Source organism: Microcaecilia unicolor, chromosome 3 (assembly GCF_901765095.1).
Source record: "Microcaecilia unicolor chromosome 3, aMicUni1.1, whole genome shotgun sequence".
Lineage (NCBI taxonomy): Eukaryota > Metazoa > Chordata > Amphibia > Gymnophiona > Siphonopidae > Microcaecilia > Microcaecilia unicolor.
In genome coordinates, this window is record NC_044033.1 from 370,769,917 (window position 1) to 370,791,514 (window position 21,598).

The 21,598-nt window shown below is 45.2% G+C and overlaps 1 protein-coding gene across 1 annotated transcript in view; it reads left to right on the forward strand.

Annotated features, from left to right (window-relative positions):
- RNF217 (ring finger protein 217) overlaps positions 1-21,598 on the forward strand; it is a 217,588-nt gene that overhangs the window by 142,847 nt on the left and 53,143 nt on the right. Inside the window, 3 exon segments of the mRNA XM_030195531.1 lie at positions 11,979-12,123; positions 12,126-12,173; positions 12,176-12,207. Coding sequence (XP_030051391.1) covers positions 11,979-12,123; positions 12,126-12,173; positions 12,176-12,207 — 225 coding nt within the window.

The following is a 21,598-nucleotide window of genomic DNA, read 5'->3' on the forward strand; positions in this document are numbered from 1 at the left end:
CCTCTACAGAGCTAACAGTTTTGTACAGAGAATAAAGAGCAGGACTAGTGATCAGTGTCTGTTTTGTATCCCTTTTGGGTCTGTTAAGTGTTTTAATATACTCCTTGTTCCGGTTTGCTTTGTACAAACGTTCCCTGTTTTCCCATAACATAGGCTGAATGGCATACAGTATAATTATTTCTCATATTTTAGATTTCTAATGCGTAGTAATGATATGATTACATTATTAGAAAGGAGATGGGACTTTGCATACCACCTATGGTTACAATCAAAATGGTTTACATATTATATACTACTACTACTACTACTACTTAGCATTTCTATAGCGCTGCCAGGGTTACGCAGCGCTGTACAAGTTTAACATGGGGAAGGACAGTCCCTGCTCAAGAGAGCTTACAATCTAAAGGTTACAAACTATGTAGTCAGTGTAGGTAGCATGAATGGGGAAGGTGGTTAGGCGCCAAAAGCAAGGGAGAAGAGATGGGCCTTAAGTAAGGACTTGAAGATGGGCAGGGAGGGCGCTTGGCGTATGGGCTCGGGAAGTCTGTTCCAGACATAAGGTGATGCGAGGCAGAAGGGGCGGAGTCTGGAGTTAGCGGTGTTGGAGAAGGGTACAGATACTGTAGGAGTGATTTGTCCTGAGAGCGGAGGTTACGGGCGGGAACATACGGGGAGAGGAAGGTAGAGAGGTAATGGGGGGCTGCAGATTGAGTGCATTTGAAGGTCAATAGGAGAAGCTTGAACTGAATACGGTAGCGGATAGGGAGCCAGTGAAGTGACTTGAGGAGAGGGGTGATATGAGAGTATCGGTTCACGCGGTAGATAAGACGTGCGGCGGAATTTTGGACAGCTTGAAGGGGGGATAGATGGCTAAGCAGGAGGCCAGCGAGAAGAAGGTTGCAATAGTCAAGACGAGAGGTAACGAGCGATGGAGTGGACGAGGGTTCAGGTGGCCTGTTCAGAGAGGAATGGGCGAATTTTGCTAATATTATAGAGGAAGAAGCGACAGGTCTTAGCAGTCTGCTGGATATGGTACTTATTTTGTACCTGGGGCAATGGAGGGTAAAGGAAATTTTTTTACCTGGAGAAATGGAGGGTTATAAAGGCAAGCTAGCATTTTTAGCGCATGCAAAAAATAAGCACGCGCTAAACGTTAGAGACGCCCATCTATTTCTCTGGGCGTCTCTAGCATTTAGCACACACTAAAAACGCTAGCACATCTTTGTAAAAGGACCCCTAAGTGACTTGCCCAGAGTCACAAGGAGATGCAGTGGAGGAGTGGCCTAGTGGTTAGAGTGGTGGACTTTGGTCCTGGGGAACTGGGTTCAATTCCCACTGCAGGCACAGGCAGCTCCTTGTGACTCTGGGCAAGTCACTTAACCCTCCATTGCCCCAGGTACAAATAAGTACCTAAGCCACATTGAGGCTGCCATGAGTGGTAAAAAGTGCAGGGCACAAAAAAAAAATCGAACCCTGTTCACTAGGCTACTCTTTTAACAATATGTGCAGCTGGAGTTTGAGTACTGTACTTAAAACTGAGCAATCTTTTTTTTTTTCCTTTGTGGTAACAATTTAGGGCCTTTTTTATCAAACCACACTAGTGGCTCCCATGTGGCAATGCTGACCGAGCCCATTGAAAGTGAATGGGCTTTGTTGTTCTCCGAGGACAAGCAGGCTGCTTGTTCTCACAATTGGGTTGTCGTCCGCGACGTCCCAAGAGACCGGCAAATCTCTAAGCAAACAAAAACTTTCTAGAACGCACCAGTGCGCGAGTAGAGCAAACCACACATGTGCGAATGGCTTCCTGCCCGCGGCACAAGCGTGCCCTTCTCAGTTTTTTTTCATCTGTGTCTGGAGTGACACGGTATTCAGCTGTGTTCATTTTTGGCCCAGGAGACTTCTTCTAGCTTTACCACTCCCCTTTTTTCTTCTTTTTCTTCGTTTTTGTGTTTTTTCTTAGAATTAAAAAAAAAACAATGTAATTTTTCCTTTATTTCTTTAGTTTTTTCCACTAAAGTTTAAGTTTCCTTCTTTTTTTTGTTGCGGCCGGCTTTTAGGCTGCTCGGCCGGGTTTTATTTTCCTTTTTTGTGCCTTTTTATTTGGCACAAGCGAGTCCTTTAATTTCGCAGCCGCCGTTTTTCCGGCCATGTCATCGAGGACACCCAGCGGCTTCAAGCGTTGTACTCGGTGCAACCAGACCATCTCGGGTACTAGCCCCCATGCGTGGTGTCTCCAGTGCCTTGGGTCCGATCATTTGCCAGCTGCTTGTAAGCTGTGTTCTTTAATGAAAAACGGACCCAAGTATCTCTGGAGGCTCCACGTGAAAAACCTTTTACGGATCGGTCGGTCCTTCAACGTCTGCATCGGTACCGAGGTCGGCGGCATCGACATCAACATCGAGGGAAGCATCGATTTCGAGAGCACAGGTAATGGCTGCCAAACGACCATATCGCGCTGGGAGCAGCGAGGCATCGAGTGGGGCTCCACCTGTCTCGAGACCTACTGCTATGCAGGCTCCCCGGGATCGACCTTCGTCGGACCTGGCCCCGAGGAGGCATGAGGATTCCACGCCCTCCTCTTCGGTACCGAGGAGTCTCGATGACGGGCATCGAGCGAAGGCTAAGAAGCACCGTCATTGATCTCCTTCCATGCGCGGTACCGAGAGCTCCAGGGAGCTGAGGGATTCGTCACATGAGAAGCGTCGGCGCCGAGAGGACCGCTCACCCTCTATACAAGAGGTGCCGATGCGTCGGTCTTCTGGCAGCCTGGTACTACTCTCGAGCCCCTCAGATTCTGCCACCGACTCCTGCGCCAGCCCCTAAGCCTTGTCCAATGGAAGCTCTCGACGAGTGTATCAGGGCCCTTCTTCCAGAGCTTCTTGAGGGTTTGCTGCGCCAGTCTACTTCGGTGCCAGGGGTGTTTGCGCCTTCTGCACAGACTGTTGAAGCGGCATATGTCCTTCGCCTGTGGTGAGGTCCCCGTCCTCTGTGCGCTTGTCGGCGGAGGAAGCTTCACCGCAGTCCAGGCAGAGTTCTACTTCTCGACACTCCCCCTCGAGGTCGTCGTTCCTCGACGTCGAGACAGGCTCGGGTTCGGGCTGCTCTTAGAGAGCTTTTGTCTGATAGTGAGCTCTCGTGGGAGGAAGAGGAAGATCCCAGAACTTTTCTGAAGAGAGCATATGGGGTCCCCTCGATCCTACTTCGCCAATTGAAAGACGAAAGACCAGTCTTTCTTTTTCCTCCTTTGTTCGGGAAATGTCTAAGGATATTCCATCCCTATGGAGCTTGCTGGATGAGCCCAGGGCCGAGATGCTCAAGGTCTTGGATTATCCTTCTCCACCTACAGAGGTTGCAATGGCTCCCTTGCATAACACACTCAGGGAAGTTCTTATGCAAAACTGGTCGTTCCCTCTCTCTAATCCAGGGGTAGGCAACTCCGGTCCTCGAGAGCCACAGGCAGGTCAGGTTTTCAGGATATCCACAATGAATATGCAGGAGATGGAGGCAGTGTATGCAAATCAAGTTCATGTATATTCATTGTGGATATCCTGAAAACCTGACCTGCCTGCGGCTCTCGAGGACCGGAGTTGCCTACCTCTGCTCTAATCCAATGGTCCCCAGAAAAGCTGAGTCCCAGTACAGAGTCCATGGAGAGCCGGTAATGGTGAAGTCTCAACTACCTCACGATTCCATGGTGGTGGATTCTGCTGTCAGAAGAGCCAAGAGTACTAGGGACTATGCCTCAGCGCCCCCAGGCAGATAGTCTAGGACCTTGGATTCTTTTGGGAGAAAGACATATCAGGCTGCTATGCTCGCAGCCAAGATTCAAACATACCAGCTCTACACGAGCATCCACATGCAGAACTCGGTGAGGCAACTGTCCAGTTTGGTCGAAGCACTTCCTCCGGAGCTCACCGAACCTTTTCACCAGGTGGTCAGGCAGCAGAAGGAGTGTCGAAAATTCCTGGCCAGGGGTACTTACGACACTTTTGATGTGGCATCCCGAGTAGCTGCTCAAGGTATAGTGATGCGCAGACTCTCATGGCTGCACGTCTGTGACCTGGATCATAAGACCCAGCAGCGAATGGCGGATGTTCCTTGCCAAGGGGATAACCTTTTGGTGAAAAAGTAGAAGATATGGTCGATCAGATCAAGAAGCACCATGATGCTATGGATTCTCTCTCCCGCCGGGTGTCTTCTGCCACTACCTCCTCATCTAGGAGGTTTTTTGGAGGGAAGACGAGTGCTCCCTATTCCTATAATAAGCGTAGGTACACTCCTGCTTCTCAGCAGCCTGTCCAGGCTCAGTCCCAGCACGCTCGTTCCCGTCAACAGCATGCACCAAAGGCCCCTGCGGCTCTCCAGCAAAAGCAAGGGACGGGCTTTTGACTAGCTCCAGTGCAGCTTAGCCTCAGAAAAAGTGTCTGTGCCGGACGGCTTGCCAGTCGGAGGGAGGTTGATATTTTTTCACCAAAGGTGGCCTCTCATAACCTCCGACCGGTGGGTTCTTCAAATAGTCCGGTTAGGATATCCAAACCTCCAAATTGCCCACCGGGAGCTCATTCTTACAGCTCCCAGCACAGGCAGGTACTTGCAGAGGAACTCTCCGCCCTTCTAAAAGCCAATGCGGTCGAACCCGTTTCACCAGGGGAAAAAGGGCTGGGATTCTATTCCAGGTGCTTCCTTGTGCAAAAGAAAACAGGGGGGATTCCCATCCTAGACCTAAGTGCACTGAACAATGTCATAGTCCAAGAAAAGTTCAGGATGGTTTCCCTCGGCACCCTTCTTCCCATGATTCAGGAAAACGATTGGCTATGCTGTCTGGACTTAAAGGACACCTATACCCACCCAATCATGGAGAGAGAGGAAGACGGAAACTTGCCAGTTAATATTTAGCCCGCACTTAGGTTGCCATACCCTGCCCTGGGAGGGAGGTTAGTAATCCTTGTGTGATAGCATTACCCTGAAGCTCCGGGTGTGGGTGCGGATGTAACTTATCAGACACTCAATTCCGAAATGACTGTGATATCGATCTAGTTTAATAATAAAGCTTAGAATAAAGGAGATAACTTCATACAGGGCAGGGAATATTTACAGGAACTTGGAAGCCTTGTTTTGTGTCAAGAGCTCAAGTTTGTGTTTTGAGATAATTATTGAGAATGTGCTGGTGACAACCTGGGTGTAATTGCTGCTGACTTCAGTGTTCAGTGATCTGAGTAACAGTAGATTAAGAAAAAAAGTGGCAATAAGTGGCAGAATCGCATTGTGTCTCAGTTGCCTCTTCATAATCCTGTTCACTGTAAACAGGTTGCAAACATTGCAGAGACATACTAGGTTTACTAGTACTACTACTACTTAACATTTCTAGAGCGCTACTATGGTTACGCAGCGCTGTACAATTTAACAATTTACAATTTTACAGGTAGCAAAGACTCGCAATTGAACTATCCAACTGGAATAGCTTTGGACTTAGATGGACCACACATAAGAATGTATTGATTTATGTAGAAATATCTTTATTGTCATCATAAGCAAAAATAAAGGCATATAACGCAGCACTGAAATCTACAACACAGCATTGCAAATAATTGAGAAATAACAAAAACATTTTGAATATAACCCTCCTTCACAGACCCCTCAAAAACTCCTCAACCCCCCGAACTCCCTTTACATCCCCCCATCCTCCCCAAATCCCCTCCTAACAGAAATAATGCAAAACAATGTAAACTGCACAAGTTTGTTATTATTTTCAATAGAGCTTGCTATTGTTTTGAACAACTCAATATGGCGTCAAACTCCACCCATTGGCTTCAGCCCAGATAATGGACCAGATAGGCTCATGCCACCTCCTGTCATTAAACCTTTTTGCCTCCAACCTCTCTTCCCCCACACTTGGAACTCATGTTCTCTCACCACTCTCGTTCACCAGCCCTCCCTCCTTCTATCCTTCCTTTGCACTACCAGCATAGAGTACCTTGCTAAGCATCCATCTCACTGTAAACCTCCTCACAATCAACAAGCTCTAAATGAATTACCCTGGCAACAGCACAAGTAAAAAATGCAATATATGCCTAATTGATATATTTCGGATCTGGATATATTATATGGTGGTTTGAAATAAAGTCTGAAAGAGTTACTGTTAGTCATAATTTGATAGTTTGTTCGTCGTATTATAAAATGGCCACATAAGCCTCCATGTGAAGGTATAGCTTAGAGATCTAGAGGTTGCCAGTATGAATCCCACTGCATAAATGGTGGAATATAATTATTTTTAAGTAAATAATACAAATCAGAGGTGGACTGGCAATGATCTGGGCCCCAGGCAATAAGGGTCATGGACCCCTAACTGCCTATCAAAAGTGATTAAACTAATTGGAGGGTAGGGAGAGTGGGTCCCCAACTGCTGTGGGCCCTCGGGTGATGCCCTGTTGTCCCAATGGTCAGTCTGCCCCTGCCACAAACTCTCATAGGCTAAGTAAAGAAGATTATACAGTTACATGTGTCTACGAGTATTAATAAATGAAGAAAACTTTTAAGATTCAAGGAGGTTTTGTGAGACCACTGATTTGATACTAATCACAAACATAACCACTCAGTGGAGTGTGACTTTGATAATGAGATTTTTTTTCCTCCTTATTTGAATGCAATTGTGTAAGACAGTTTTGACTTTTTGAGATCACTGTATTACAGGATCATATTCTATACTGGTTAAGTAGAATAATGAGTTCAAAAATGAATGTTTTACCTATTTACTTATTCCAAACTCTTACAGATTTTTCAGAAGTGGTCATAAATTGAAATGCTTTTCTTTGATTGTTAATTTGGAGAAAATGACCTACCCTCAGAAGAGTAAGAGGGGCTCTGTACAATGGCAGAACTTAAACTAAGGGAACTTCGTGGGTGTGGCTTGGATCTCTTTCAGGAGAGAAAACTAACAACTTATAGCAGCAGCAGCTTCAGAGAGCATTTTCCATCTCACAGATAGGCTGCAGAGAATACCTTCTCCTGCTTTAGACTTAATCCCGCCCACCCTACCCCTCTACCCACCCACCCCTAGAGTGACATGTCTTATGTAACCTCCCTATCAACCCACTCATTACTTTACCTCACCCATTTCTATTCTTCTATCACCTTCTCCCACTACTCCAACCAGAGTTACACCTAATCACACTGACCACCCTTCAACATCTTCAGTCCTTCTGTGACTGTTCTCTTGTGCTTGACTGCTTAATATTAAATGCTTTACTTTTTGTCTATTTAGATTGTAAGCTCTTTGAGCAGGGACTGTCTTTCTTCTGTGTTTGTACAGCGCTGCGTACACTTTGTAGCGCTCTAGAAATGTTAAATAGTAGTAATAGTAGTAGTAAGGGATCCCAAATTTCAAGCAGTAGTATTGAGCAGCATCACTGGTGAACCTACAGAGGGATGTTAATGAGAAAAGGTAGTTACAGACGTGAACTATATTATGTGAGATCCACCCCGGTTAAATATTTCCCGTGATTATCAAAAAAAACGTGTTTAAGAGAGTTAAGGAACTCATCTATAAGATATGCAGTGCAAATATGGGGATTAATTAATTAAGGGCTTCTTTTACTGAACCGCGCTAGCGATTCCCAGCGCGGCAAATGAGAGGAGGCCCTAAGGCAGTGTTTCCCAAAGTCCGGTCCTGGAGTACCCCTTGCCAGTCAGTTTTTCAGGATACCCACAATGAATATGCATGAAAGGATTTGCATATAATGGAGGCAGTGTATGCAAATCAAGTTCATGCATATTCATTGTGGATATCCTGAAAACCTGACTGGCAAGGGGTACTCCAGGACCGGACTTGGGAAACACTGCCCTAAGGAAGGACACTACTTCAACATCTCAAACAGAACCTGAATTTAAAAAAAAAATTTTGTTTGTATATTGAGTTACATCAAGATAAATAAAGAAAAATATCCATAGTTACAGTACACAGAAAAATAAGAACTACTATAGAAAAAAGAAAATATCTAATACATTTCAAGAAGCTTTGACTACCATTTAAGAGAACCCAAGAAAAGATATCCATGGAGACCTGGAATTAAAAGCAACGAAAGACATAGTACAACCTATCCAGTGATGGCGAACCTATGGCACGCGTGCCAGAGAGGGCAAGCGGAGCCCTCTCTGTTGGCACGCGCGCCGCCGGTCGTCTCACCCGAAACTTAGCCCTCCCACCCACCCGGCGTCAAACATTCCCCCTCCTCCCTCCCCCCGGCACCAGCCCGCCCGGCCTCCATCCCTCCCTCCGAACCCGAAGAAATTTAAAAGTCTTCCCTTGTTCAAGTAGGCGGCGTCAGCATCAGCAGTAGCAGCGAAAAGCGTGCTGCTGGTTCGTCGTGTCTTCAGCCTTCCGTCTCTCAAGCTCTCTGGTCCCGCCCTCATTTCCTGTTAGGGCGGGACCAGAGAGCTTGAGAGATGGAAGACTGAAGACGCGCCAAACCAGCAGCACGCTTTTCGCTGCTACTGCTGATGCTGACGCCGCCTACTCGGACAAGGGAAGACTTTTAAATTTCTTGGGGTTTGGAGGAAGGGAGGGATGGCGGGCTGGTGCCGGGTGGGAGGGAGGAGGAATGCTTGACGCCGGGTGGGTGGGAGGGTGACCTGGTGCACGCTGGGTGGGAGGGAGGGAGCGAGGCCTGGTGGGTGGCCTGCCTGGTGGGTGGGTGGAGGGAGGCCTGCCTGCTTGCTTGCTTGCTGCTGCTTGGGTGGGTGGGAGGCCTGGTGCTTGGGTGGGAGGGAGGAAGGCTTGGGTGGCCTGGTGCTTGGGTGGGAGTGCTGGGTGAGTGCATAGCCTGGTGCTTGGGTGAGAGGGAGGCAGGCCTGGTGCTGGGTGGGAGGGAGGGAGGCTTGGGTGGGTGGCCTGGTGCTTGGGTAGGAGTGCTGGGTGGGTGCATGGCCTGGTGCTTGGGTGGGAGGAGAGAGGCCTGCCTGGTGCTTGGGTGGGTGGGAGAGAGGCCTGCCTGGTGCTTGGGTGGGTGGGTGTCCTGGTGCTTGGGTGGGTGTCCTGGTGCTTGGGTGGGAGTGCTGGGTGGGTGGATGGCCTGGTGTTTGGGTGGGAGGGAGGGAGGCCTGGATGCTTGGGTGGGAGTGCTGGGTGGGTGCATGGCCTGGTGCTGGGTGGGAGGGAGGGAGGCTTGATGCTGGGTGGCCTGGTGCTGGGTGGGAGGGAGGCCTGCCGCTGGGAGGGCAGGGGGGAGAGGGGGGGGAGGGCAGGGGGGAGAGGAGGGTGGCTGGAGGGGAGGGGAGGGGAGGGTGGCTGGACATGGGCGGCTGGAGGGGAGAGGAGGGTGGCTGGAGGGGAGGGGAGGGGAGGGTGGCTGGACATGGGCGGCTGGAGGGGAGAGGAGGGTGGCTGGACATTTGTGGCTGGAGGGGAGAGGAGGGTTGCTGGACATGGATGGAGGGCAAGAAATGAAGAAGAAAGGAGGAAAGTAAAGAAATAAATGGAAAGGAAGCCCTGGAAACAAAGTTAAGAGAACAGATAGCAGCAGAATCAGCAACTAGGACCAATATGGATAGAAAAAGAAAATCACCAGACAACAAAGGTAGAAAAAAAATCATTTTATTTTCATTTTAGTGTTTGGAATATGTCCAATTTGAGAATTTACATCTGCTGTCTTATTTTGCACTGGGTATACTGGAGCTGTAATAACTTACAGAAATGATTTATAATGAAAGAAAATCATGTTATTTTTTTCTCCTATACTAGTATAATATTTTCAATGATGTTTGTTTATATGCGCCAAGGCTGGTGTAAGGGGGTGTGGCTATCATGGGGTGGAGTCATGTGGTGACCCCGCCCATAATGAGTACCGGCACTTCGCGATGAGTAATTAGATTTTGGTTTGCGCTTTGGGCACTCTGTCTCTGAAAGGTTCGCCATCACTGACCTATCCAATGGCAAACATAACCTTGTTTGAAGTCTAATGACTGGATGCTATAGAAAGCCTCACTTTTCTATTATGTATGGAAAAAACACAACTGGGAATGTTCAAAGAAATGAAAAATCTTCTTCTCAAGCCCAATAACACATTTATGTGTTAAAGTAAAATAAATTTAGCCTTAAGAGCCAAGACTCACCTGGTGCATAGCCAGAAAGTGTTTTCTGCTCCCTGTCTGTGTATGTCAAGAGACATCATAACCTTAATTCTAATAAAAAAGGCCTGTAAGTGTCAGAAATAAATGCATTATTAGTCTTTATTTTGGGGAGAAAAGTCACACAACGTGTTACGTGCTTAAGAATGTCTTCACTTAAACTTTCAAGTGTACCCATCAGGTTAGGTATTGCAGGACATATCACCCATAGCTTTTCCTTCTTGTTGGCTGGCCTTCCCTATTTCTGGATATCAAGAAAAGAGGCAATATTACTATTTTACTATATTACATCTACATGCATTTTATATTACTTTGTTTATCTGCATTACTATTTAAACGATCTCCTCCTTACTTACTGTATCACAGCTGCATCTATTCTATGCTACTTTGGTTTAACCTGTAGGATTTGTAAGCCGCATTGAACCTGCTAATGGACTGGGAAAGCGGGCGAGGTATAAATGTTACAAATAAATAATATACAGCTGTAGCAATCTGCAAGTTGAGAGAAAATGCACCAAGAGAAGCCAACAGCCATCATAATAATACTTTATTAAAAGAGCGACCCTTGGCATTTTAGAAGACTTTCAGCGGCTTTCAAAGCACACTGAGCTCTGGGAGCTCATTGTAAGCAACCTTTTGGCTTTTCTAATGTTTTTTACCAGGCATGGTTTATGTCCCAGGAATAATGTTTATTTTGCCCCTAATGCAGGCACTAGTATGCCAAAACCTGTTGGGCTTTTATTATTATTATTATATATAAATCTGGACATTATCAATTCACATCTTTAATGTAAAAGGTTGCTCTCTTAATATTTCGACTTCCCCATTCCTGACCAATAGGAAGATAGCACATTGCCTCTTCCAAGTATTATACAGTAATTTCTTTTGAAGATTAACATCTACAGAAAATATAAAAAACATGCAGATTAAGTTTGTCTACTGGAGTCTGTCTTAAAGGTGCAATGAATTAAGGGCCCGATGCTCAAAACAAACCGGGCTTGCAACGTTTCAGTTAGACTAATTTTAGCCAGCTAACCCGTTGGTGCCCCATGTTCCCATAATAGACATACGGGAACCAAATCATGGGAACATTGGGCACTAATGAAAATGTTTTTCTGTGTGCAATGCACAGAGGCTTTCGGCCACTGCTTTAACATGCATGGAAGCAGTGACTGAAAGTCCCATGCTAATGAGCTCACGTATTAAAATGGCTCATTAGCAAGTCTTTGCAATGCCAGAGAAACATCTCATGCAAAACCCCTGCCCTAATATCCTGAAACAACCGATAGCTCTTGAGCTGTCAATAGTGTCTGGTGTAAACTTTCCCAAAGGAAAGTCAGACCATGGCCCTTTACCCCAAAAACCCTTCTCCCACAATCAAAGAAATAGCCAGAGGTTCAGTGGATCCCCTCTTGACCTTCCCCCCCCCCCCCCCCCCCGCCGCAACCAGTAACCCTCCGGTGGCACCCAGCCATCTGTCTGGTGCATCCTGGGATGCACAGGGAGGGGTCTAAGTACCATATATTATTATTTATTATTATTTGTTACATTTGTATCCCACATTTTCCCACCTTTTGCAGGCTCAATGTGGCCTTACATATAACCGTTAACGGTTCATATAAGGAGTTTGGGCTTGATTCATTATATATGGAGATTCTACTTTCCACTTATCAATAACAGACAAAGTTATTAGTTGTGAAATAACCATAATCTGTTGCAAAATTAACCTAGACCAACTCACTTAATGACGTGCTTTATTCTGTCCTTCACCACTTGTGACTGATTCTGTCAGCATTGGTGGGAAACAAGCTGAGAGTTTTTATACAATAATCATGATCCTTTCTGTTTACTCACAGGTACATCTGAGTCAAGCAGAGATCAAGTGCCCAAGCACTGAGTGCAGCGAACCCCGTTGAAGAACAACTGTCCTCTACAACCTGCCACACGATGACATATCAGTATAGTACTTCATGAACCAGCCGTAAATGGACTCCAGCACCAAGCCTGCCCACAATGCAAACACTTTACCACCTTCAAGAGAAAGGGCCACGTTCAACACCAGCCAAATCGGAGAACAAATTCAAAGTGAGCATGTTCAACCAAGCTAAGGATTAGATGTCACATGCTAGGAGCAAAAGTAGGACTACATTTGGCTGGCATTTTAAAGGGCTTTCTTCCTTTACAAGAGCCTCACGTAAGCTCTGCTTTAGAATGTGAATCTATTATGTTATGCCTTTTTTTTTTTTTTTGCAGAATACATGTCTGAAACCCCCTTTTATTCAGTATAAGCCATTGTAATCTCTTCAGCAAATGCTACTAGATGAGCCAGGTAATTGTGGCCTAGATTGGCCACTGTTGGAAGCAGGATACTGGGCTAGATGGACCATTGGTCTGACCCAGTATGGCTATCTTATGTTCTATGAGCAAAATAAAGGTAAGTGAAGGGATATTTGAACTGTAGCATTGAAATGATTTTGTCTGGGGGTCAGGGAAGGGCATCACAGTGGATATGTGTGCTGGAGACCAGAATACAAATTCGTGTCACCCTGTGGTATCGTGACTAGAATTTCTTTCCGCTTTCTCAGCAATGGACGTTAGAACAACTGGTAGACATAAATTTGGGGGCCCTTTTACTACGCTGTGTTAAGTGCTAATGCGCGCCTAAGCAACCTAAAACAGCATCCTGAGGGAATGTGCTCAGTCATTCTGCGGTAAGTTCCAACGTGTGTGGGCTAATCTCATTCTAAAACATATTTTAAAATTTTTTTAGAGGGGTATGTCTGGGGGCGGAGAGTGGGTGTTCCTGCACTAATCAGCACAGCTCCATTACCGAGTGCTAACTGGTTAGCACAGGAATAGCGTGTGATCACTTACCACTTACAAAATCAGTGGTGGTAAGTGCACATGAGCAAAAAAAATTTTAAATGACCATATGCTAATAGCAACATTAGTACATGGCCGTTAATACAAAAAATTTAAAAAAGGCCATTTTTACGGCTGTGGTAAAAGTGAACTTAACACGCTGGAAAAGCCTTTCGCAACGATGTGCACTGTGGCCACTTTTTACCGCAGCTTAGTGAAAAGATCCCTTTGTTTGTCTCCAGTTATTGCTGGTCACCCGCACAGCTTGAAACATGATGACAGTATGCCAAAAGCATTGCACATCAGCCATGACTAAACAGCACGGAAAGGCTGCTTGATACAGGTAGAGAGCAAAAAAATTTTGAAGATTCCATTTGGGTAACACTTTGAGCCATTCTGGTGATTTGCAATTTGTGTAATTAGGCATGAACAAAATTTTTGCCCGCACAGTTGTAGGGTACAGGCTTCTTACTTCTTCAGGTGGGACTAATTAGCGAAATCAGAAATGCTTGAAAATAGTACACAATGGAGGGTCCTAATATATTTCTTTCAAGTGTCCTTTTTACCTATGTGAGTGCCCCCCGCTCCACCTCCTACCTTTGTTTCTGAAAGAAAAAGGCAAAAGAAGACAATAGCATGCTTATTCAAGTTTGGTTTATTAAATTGAAGGTTTTAGTATATAGGCACCTGAGGCAAAACAAAAAAATGTCCAAAATAAGTCATAAGGTGGCAGAAGAGTGTTTTTCTGTCAAAAGCGTCCCAAGTTGCAATTTTCGACACCCTGATTTTAGATATTTTGCTCCACTGTTTGTCAGAATTTCCAGGGGATGTGATGTGGGCGTGTTTTGGGTGGAACATGGGTGGGACGTGGGTGGCCCTGAAAGATAGACATTTTTCTGCAATAATTGAACAAAATGAAATCTTCTGGGGCCAAAATTAAGATGTTTTTGTCTAGACCTGTTTTTCAGTCACGACTAAGTGACCAAAAGGTGCCCTAAATGACCACTGGAGGGTCACTGACATCCTCCCAGCCTCCTAAGATGTGACAGTGACAGTACCTAACAAGCTGTATGACAGCTTCACCTGTGGTGGCCATTCCTATTACAGCAGAACGCAGGTTCCAGGAGTAGCCTAGTGGTCAGTTGAGTGGACTGTAGAGAAGGAGACCCAGGCTCATATCCCACTCTAACTGGTACACTTGTGGTGAAACATGTGAGCCCTCCAAAATACACTAAATATTTACTGTACCTACATGTAGGTGACACCTGCAAGCTTGAGAGCTATTGTTGTTGTGTACAGTGAGGTACAGTAAATATTTTTCTGCTTCTGGAGGGCTCACCATACAATATAAGGGGGTTATGGTGACATTTATACCTGGGACTTTTTATGTGAAGTCCACTGCAGTGCCCCCTAGGCTGCCCCACTACTCTGCTGGAGTGTCTATGTGGCCAGCCTACTAAGAATGATGGCCCTCAGACATCCTAATGGCTGTTTTTTTGAGCATTTATTTTCTTGGACATCTTATTTTCTAAAATGACCCAAAAGAAAAATGCACTGAGCACAAAACGTCTAGGAAAAAGGAGATTTTCGAACCAAAAGATAAGACATTTTTCAGGTTCCAAAATGGCTACATTAACCACTCAGTTTTTGGATGTTTCTAGTAAACGTCCAAAATTGAACTTAGACGTTTATCAAAACTGCCCCTCAATATGTGGAACAATAAAAGGCTATATGGTAATGATGGCCTCCATCAAATTTCTGTGGCAGGAAAAATAATCCTAAATGAGTAATTCAGACATTTTGTAGCCAGGTGGCTACAAAGGAGGGTGGCAGATGGATTTGGGATGTCACCCCTGATATGCTATGAAGATAGTGGATAGTTCACTCTTTTTAGCATCAGAGTAAAGGAGGAAACCAGGTATAAAGTTATACAGCGTATAACAAGCCGAGGAAACATATTTAGAAAAGTTATGAGCACGAATGCTCGCAATTTAGGTAATAGAGATTCAGATCTGCAAGTCGTAATGATAGAGACAGACTATAGATATTGTTGCTATTATGAGATGATGTTCAATGAATCCCATGAATGGAATACTGTTTAGGAAGGATAGAGATGGCAGAAAAAAGGGAGGAGTAGTTCTTGATAACAAAAATAATTTCAAATTAACTGAATTGCAGGGAATGTGGGGGAAGAGGGAGTTGATGTGGGACTGTCTTAGAAAGGGCAGTAGCACTTCCATCCACACTAGTTTGATCTACAACCCTTTGATTCCAGTGGGAAAACGGGACAGAGATTTGGCTGTGTATGGGAATGAAAGGGAAGGTTGTTTTGGTAGGCAACTTTAACCTGCCATACATAGAGGGGCATACTCGAACGGGGTGCCCAAGTTTTTCTGGGGCCGTCCTCACAGGACGTCCCCGCGAAGGGGTGGGGAAACCCGTATTATCGAAACAAGATGGGTGGCCATCTTTTGTTTCGATAATACAGTCGGGGACGCCCAAATCTCCACATTTAGGTCGACCTTAGAGATGTTCGTCCTTAGAGATGGTCGGCCACGATTTTTGGCAATAATGGAAACTGAAGATGCCCATCTTAGAAACGACCAAATCCAAGCCATTTGGTTGTGGGAGGAGCCAGCATTCGTAGTGCACTGGTCCCCCTCATATGCCAGGACACCAACCGGGCACCCTAGGGGGCACTGCAGTGGACTTCACAAATTGCTCCCAGGTGCATAGCTCCCTTACCTTGGGTGCTGAGCCCCCCAACCCCCCCAAAAAAAAACCATTCCCCACAACTGTACACTGCTACCATAGCCCTAAGGGGTGAAGGGGGGCACCTAGATGTGGGTACAGTGGGTTTCTGGTGGGTTTTGAAGTGATCACATTTACCACCACATTGTAACAGGTAGTAGGGGGATGGGCCTGGGTCCACCTGCCTGAAGTGCACTGCACCCACTAAAACTGCTCCAAGGACCTGCATACTGCTGTCATGGAGCTGGGTATAACATTTGAGGCTGGCAAAAAAAAAAATTTAGAGTTTTTTTTTTGAGGGTGGGAGGGGGTTGGTGACCACTGGGGGAGTAAGGGGAGGTCATCCCTGATTCCCTCCGGTGGTCATCTGGTCAGTTCGAGCACCTTTTTGAGGCTTATTCGCAAGAAAGAATGGACCAAGTAAAGTCGGCCAAGTGCTCGTCAGGGATGCCCTTCTTTTTTCCATTATCGGCTGAGGACGCCCATGTGTTAGGCACGCCCCAGTCCCGCCTTCGCTACACTGCCGGCATGCCCCCGTGAACTTTGGTCGTCCCCACAATGGAAAGCAGTTGAGGGCACACAAAATCGGCTTTCAATTAAGCTGATTTGGGCGCCCCTGAGAGAAGGATGCCCATCTCTCGATTTGTGTCGAAAGATGGGCGCACTTCTCTTTCGAAAATAAGCCTGATAATGTATCTGATCTAGAGAACTGATAAAAGGAGGGAGCATGGACACCCTTCAAAGGGGCTAAACTGAGATGGAACCCTTAAGAGAGGGGCTGATCATGTCTGCATTTCCAAGTATCAAGTCTAGTATCTGTATGTTCAGCTAGGGCCCACCTGAACAGCAGTGATTATCAGAAGATATGGTTTGATATAGCAGCTAAGACCAAGTGGAGACACATGAAGCTCAGTCCTAGATTTCAAAAATATTGCCTTTGGTAGAATAGGGATGAACCTTAAGGCGTAGCTGGCAGGGTGGGAGGAAAAAGATGAAGAGGAAGAAGAGCAAGATAGCTTGCTATAGTGAGGAGGTGTGGGGACATTTCGCACTCCATATAATCTCTTTGGAAGGAGTAAGGGAAATCTTGGGACTCTCAGCCTTACCACTCAGGCAGCCCATACACCACTTCTGTGGAACACTACATCTGTGACAGAGTGGAGAAAATTTAAAAAAAAAAACAATAAAACATCTTTAACTGTAAAAAGCTACAGCAGCAAAAAGGTATTTATCTAAATTGTGTGACCATCAGCTTGTTTATGTTTAAATCTTTTTATTAAAATATCAAGTTATAGAAAAAGAGAACAATAATCAACAGAACAGGCAACAGATAGTGGGAACAACTATACAGTAATCAAGCAAAATCACAGAGGGACTTTATGTCTTACAGCCCCCCTGAAAGACAAAGAGCATCTGTCCCAAGATTAATACAACACCCCAACCACCCTCTCCCCCCTCATAGAAAAAAATCCAGTTAATTTACAAAGTATTAAATATTAAACTGTGGGCTCTGGGAGGAAGGGAATGTATATAGGGATCCCACACAGATAAAAACTGTTTTTTTTTGCATTTTAAGGTCAAGCCCACCCTCTGTCTCTGTAACAACATAATATGGTGAAAAAATTACACCAATGCCAGAATGAATGAGGGTCAGAAACAGTTCAGACCCTCAAAATAAGGTGTTTTTTTTTTGTACCTAAGAGGGCCTCCTTACCAATGAGCAGATGATTACCTCCACTCTGCAAAAAAAACACCTCATACTTGTCCAACAAGAGACCCATCACCAATAGTGGGATTGTAGACCCCAGCAGGCAGTCCAAATATCACCATCAGCTTGTTTATATGTAACATCTTACTGTCTGAATATCATCAATCTACCCTGAGTAGCCTTAAATGTAAGTATTATGAGCAGGAGGAATGAATATCCGCTGTAAAAAAGTTGGGGTTTGAATTGACTTTTGTTTTCAATGTACCTGTGCTTCATCAATTGACAGTACAGTAAAGGTTCCAGTTTTAAGTTACCTCATGGTGTGGTCTGGATTTTTGTGTGGATGGACAGTCCGATGCCTTGCTTGCTCAGCCCTCCAGCCTTAAGATTGGCCACTGCTCTGGTCCCACAAAATAAATAACTTATGTGCCCCTTCTCCCACCTTCCGGGCTGTGTCTAGGTGTTTTCCCAGGCAGCTCCTCCAAAAAAGAAGGGCTTACAAATGGTAACAGAGAGAAGGTTGGAAACTACGGACTAGTAAACATTTCCTTGGTATTGGGAATATTAATGGAAATTTTATTAAAGGAAAGGATAGAAAACTATATATAAACCAGTGGGCAGCATGGCTTAACCAGAAGAAAATTGTGTTTAAAAAATCTGATTTATTTTTGAGTGGGTGACAAACAAATTAGATCAAGAACATGTGCTTAATGTAGTTTACTTAAGATTTCATCAAATTTCTGATACTGTCAGCTTGTGGGTGGGTCCCAAGATGCTGACAGAAATTACTTAAATGATGACAGAGGATAGTGGTAAATGCAGTTCCCTCTGAGGAGAGAAAAGGTGATTAGTAGAGTGCCACAGGGATTGGTCCTGATCCCTATCAGCGGTTCTACTTTGTAAGTTTGTGCAGTCTTGCCAAAGTTAGGGTCTCTTTTACTAAGCTGCGCTAGTGATTCCCATCACGGCACCATTACCTCGCGCTCCACAAAGTTCTCTTTTTAGCTTTGGCAAAATGCCGGACTGGGCGATGCGAATCGGTGTCACCTACTTGTGAGAATATGAAGCCTGCTGTCCTTGGAGAATATGTGCTACAGATATCTTTGCTTTTCTACGGTTTGTTTTAATTTACTACTTTGTAGCTTCATTGCGTTCCCCCTAGTCCTAGTATTTTTGGAAAGGCTAAACAAGCGATTCACATCTACCATTCCACTCCACTCATTTTATAGACCTCTATCATATCTCCCTCAGTCATCTTTTCTCCTAGCTGAAGGTGCCCTAGCCACTTTAGCCTTTCCTCATAGGGAAGTCATCCTATCCCCTTATCATTTTTGTTGTGTCGCCCTTCTCGGTACGTATTCTAATTCCACTATATCTTTTTTGTGATGCTTTGATCAGAATTGCGCACAGTATTTGAGGTGCAGTCACACCATGGAGTGATACAAAGGCATTATAACATCCTCATTTTTGTTTTCCATTCCTTTCCTAATTATACTTAATTCTATTTGCTTTCTTAGCCGCTGCCGCTACACACTGAGCAGAGAGTTTCAACGTGTCATTAACAATAACGCCTAGATCCCTTTCCTGGTCGGTGACTCCTAATGTGGAACCTTGCATTATGTAGCTATAGTTCGGGTTCCTCTTTCCCACATGCATCACTTTGCACTTTCTCACATTAAACGTCATCTGCCATTTGGATGCCCAGTCTCCCAGTCTCATAAGGTCCTCTTGTAATTTTTCACAGTCCTCTTGCGATTTAACAACTTTGAATAACTTTGTGCCGTCAGCAAATTTAATTAACTCACTAGTTACTCCCATCTCTAGATCATTTATAAATATGTTAAAAGCAGCAGTCCCAGCACAGACCCTGGGGAATCTCACTATCTACCCTTCTCCATGAGAATACTGACTGTTTAACCCCACTCTCTATTTTCTATCTTTTAACCATTTTTTAATCCACTCCCATCCCATGACTCTCCAATTTCCTCTGGAAATTTCATGAGGTACTTTGTCAAATGCCTTTTGAAAATCCAGATACACAATATCGACTGGCTCACCTTTATCCACATGCTTGTTGATCCCTTCAAAGAAATGGTGAGGCAAGATTTCCCTTCACTAAATCCTTATTGGCTTTGTCTCATTAATCCTTGCTTATGAATATGCTCTGTAATTTTGTTAATAGTCTCTACCATTTTGCCTGGAATCAACATCAGGCTCACCAGTCTATAATTTCCCCATATCACCTCTTGAACCATTTTTAAAAATCGGCATTACATTGGCCTCCCTCCAATCTTACGGTACCATGCTTGATTTAAAAAGTAAATTACATATACTATCTGGGTCTACTGTTCCTTGCTTAGATTTCCACTTTGGGACTATCCCCTGCATCTTGCTTGGGGGCTTGGTTCTGCATCTGCCCTGACTGCTTCAGTCCCATCAGCCCGAAAGGACTGGTCCATACCTATATGTGTTTCCATGTGAACCTTTGTTAACCAAAAATGAATGCCTTGAGTGCCCCAGGTTATATATTATTCCCCTCCATCTTGTCTCTGAAATGCACATTGTAGTTGAGCAAAGCCCAGCCCATGTAATTCTTATGCACGCTACGTATTGTGTTTGCCTTTATTAAGAGGGAACCATATTGAGATGGGTTGAGATGGGTTGCCATGCAGGCCAACTGCAGGAAAGATCACATGTAATCACTTATGCTCTCGGGCACCCTTCAACCACTGTCCTCATCTCTCTTCCTCTTCGTCCTTTTTTTGCACTTTCCCTGACCCCTATGCCCCTCCGACACTATGAATATGTCTTCATATTTTTTCCTAGCTATACACTTGTTCATGGTTTATAGCACATCTTAAATCGGTCATTGCCACTAATGTGTTTGTGTGTGGGGGGGTCCTTTTCCCACAACTCCCCATCCTAGATAGCTCTGGGGATGATGTGTTGGATGAAAAGGAGGATCACAATGATTTATCTTTTGAATCATAGGACAAAAGACCCCTCATTCCTTTCTTATTCACTTTTCTTTCCACCCTGTCCCCCGCCCCTACCCCTTGTTGGCTTAATTTGTTCTGGAATGGGGTGGAACGGTGTTCCAGCACTTTTTTGCAGCCAGAAGTGATATCACCACCCTGTTCTCTCCGGTCTGACTTCTTTCCCTCCTGTTCCCTACCCATTCAATAATCTGGTAACTCTCCTTGCCTCTCACCTCCCACCCCGGTGTACCTTTTAAGGTGTTTTCTCACTTCTGGAGGCCACTGGTAATGAGCAGCGATTTAGATGTGCAGTTCCCGCCGACCTCAGAGCCTTCTCTTTGATGCAGATCTTGTTTTTGCAGAGGTGGGAAGCATCAGACAGAAGGCTCTGTGGTGGATGTGAGCAATGAGTCTGAATTGCTGCTCGCTGCCGGTGGCCTCCAGCAGTGAAAACCACTTTAAAAGGTACAGAAGGGGGACTGAGAGGCAAGGGGAGATGCTGGGTTGCTGTCTGGGGAGAGAAGAAGAAATGCTTGTCCATGGAAGGAGGGGGGAAGGGAAAAAGGAGAAATGCTGGTCCATACAGAATTGGAGAAGGAGGAAAAGCTGGTCCATTCACAGGGGGAGAAGGAGAAATGCTGGTCCATGGAAGGGGAGAAAGAGAAATGCTGGTCCATGGAAGGGGGAGAAGGAGAAATGCTGGTCCATGGAAGGAGGAGGAAGAGAGAAGGAGAAATGCTTGTCCATAGCGATGGAGGAAGGGAGAAAGAGAAAATGCACTGTTGGGTTGAAAGGGAGAAGCTTCACTGTTGGGGGGAAGGGAGGGAAGAGGGGACAGGGAAATGCTAGGCTACAAATGTTGGGGGAGAGAGAGAGAAGATGTTTGGCTACAAGAGTGGGGAGTAGAGAGAGAAGGAAGATGTGGGCTATAAGAATTTATGGGGGCAAAACAGAGTACTCCATCTCGAGTCAGGGGGGTGGAGCAATTAGGAATGTGAACTCTTTATCTCTGGGATGTTATTAAAAACAGTCTTACGTTCCCTTATGAATCCAAGTCCACAACCTCAGTTATATATACAAGGCCCAAATATTATAACCATAAAATAGATTTATTGTAGCAGAACATAAATTATTATATAAAGGAGGTAACGTAGTAGGAGAGCTATGCGCAAATGCT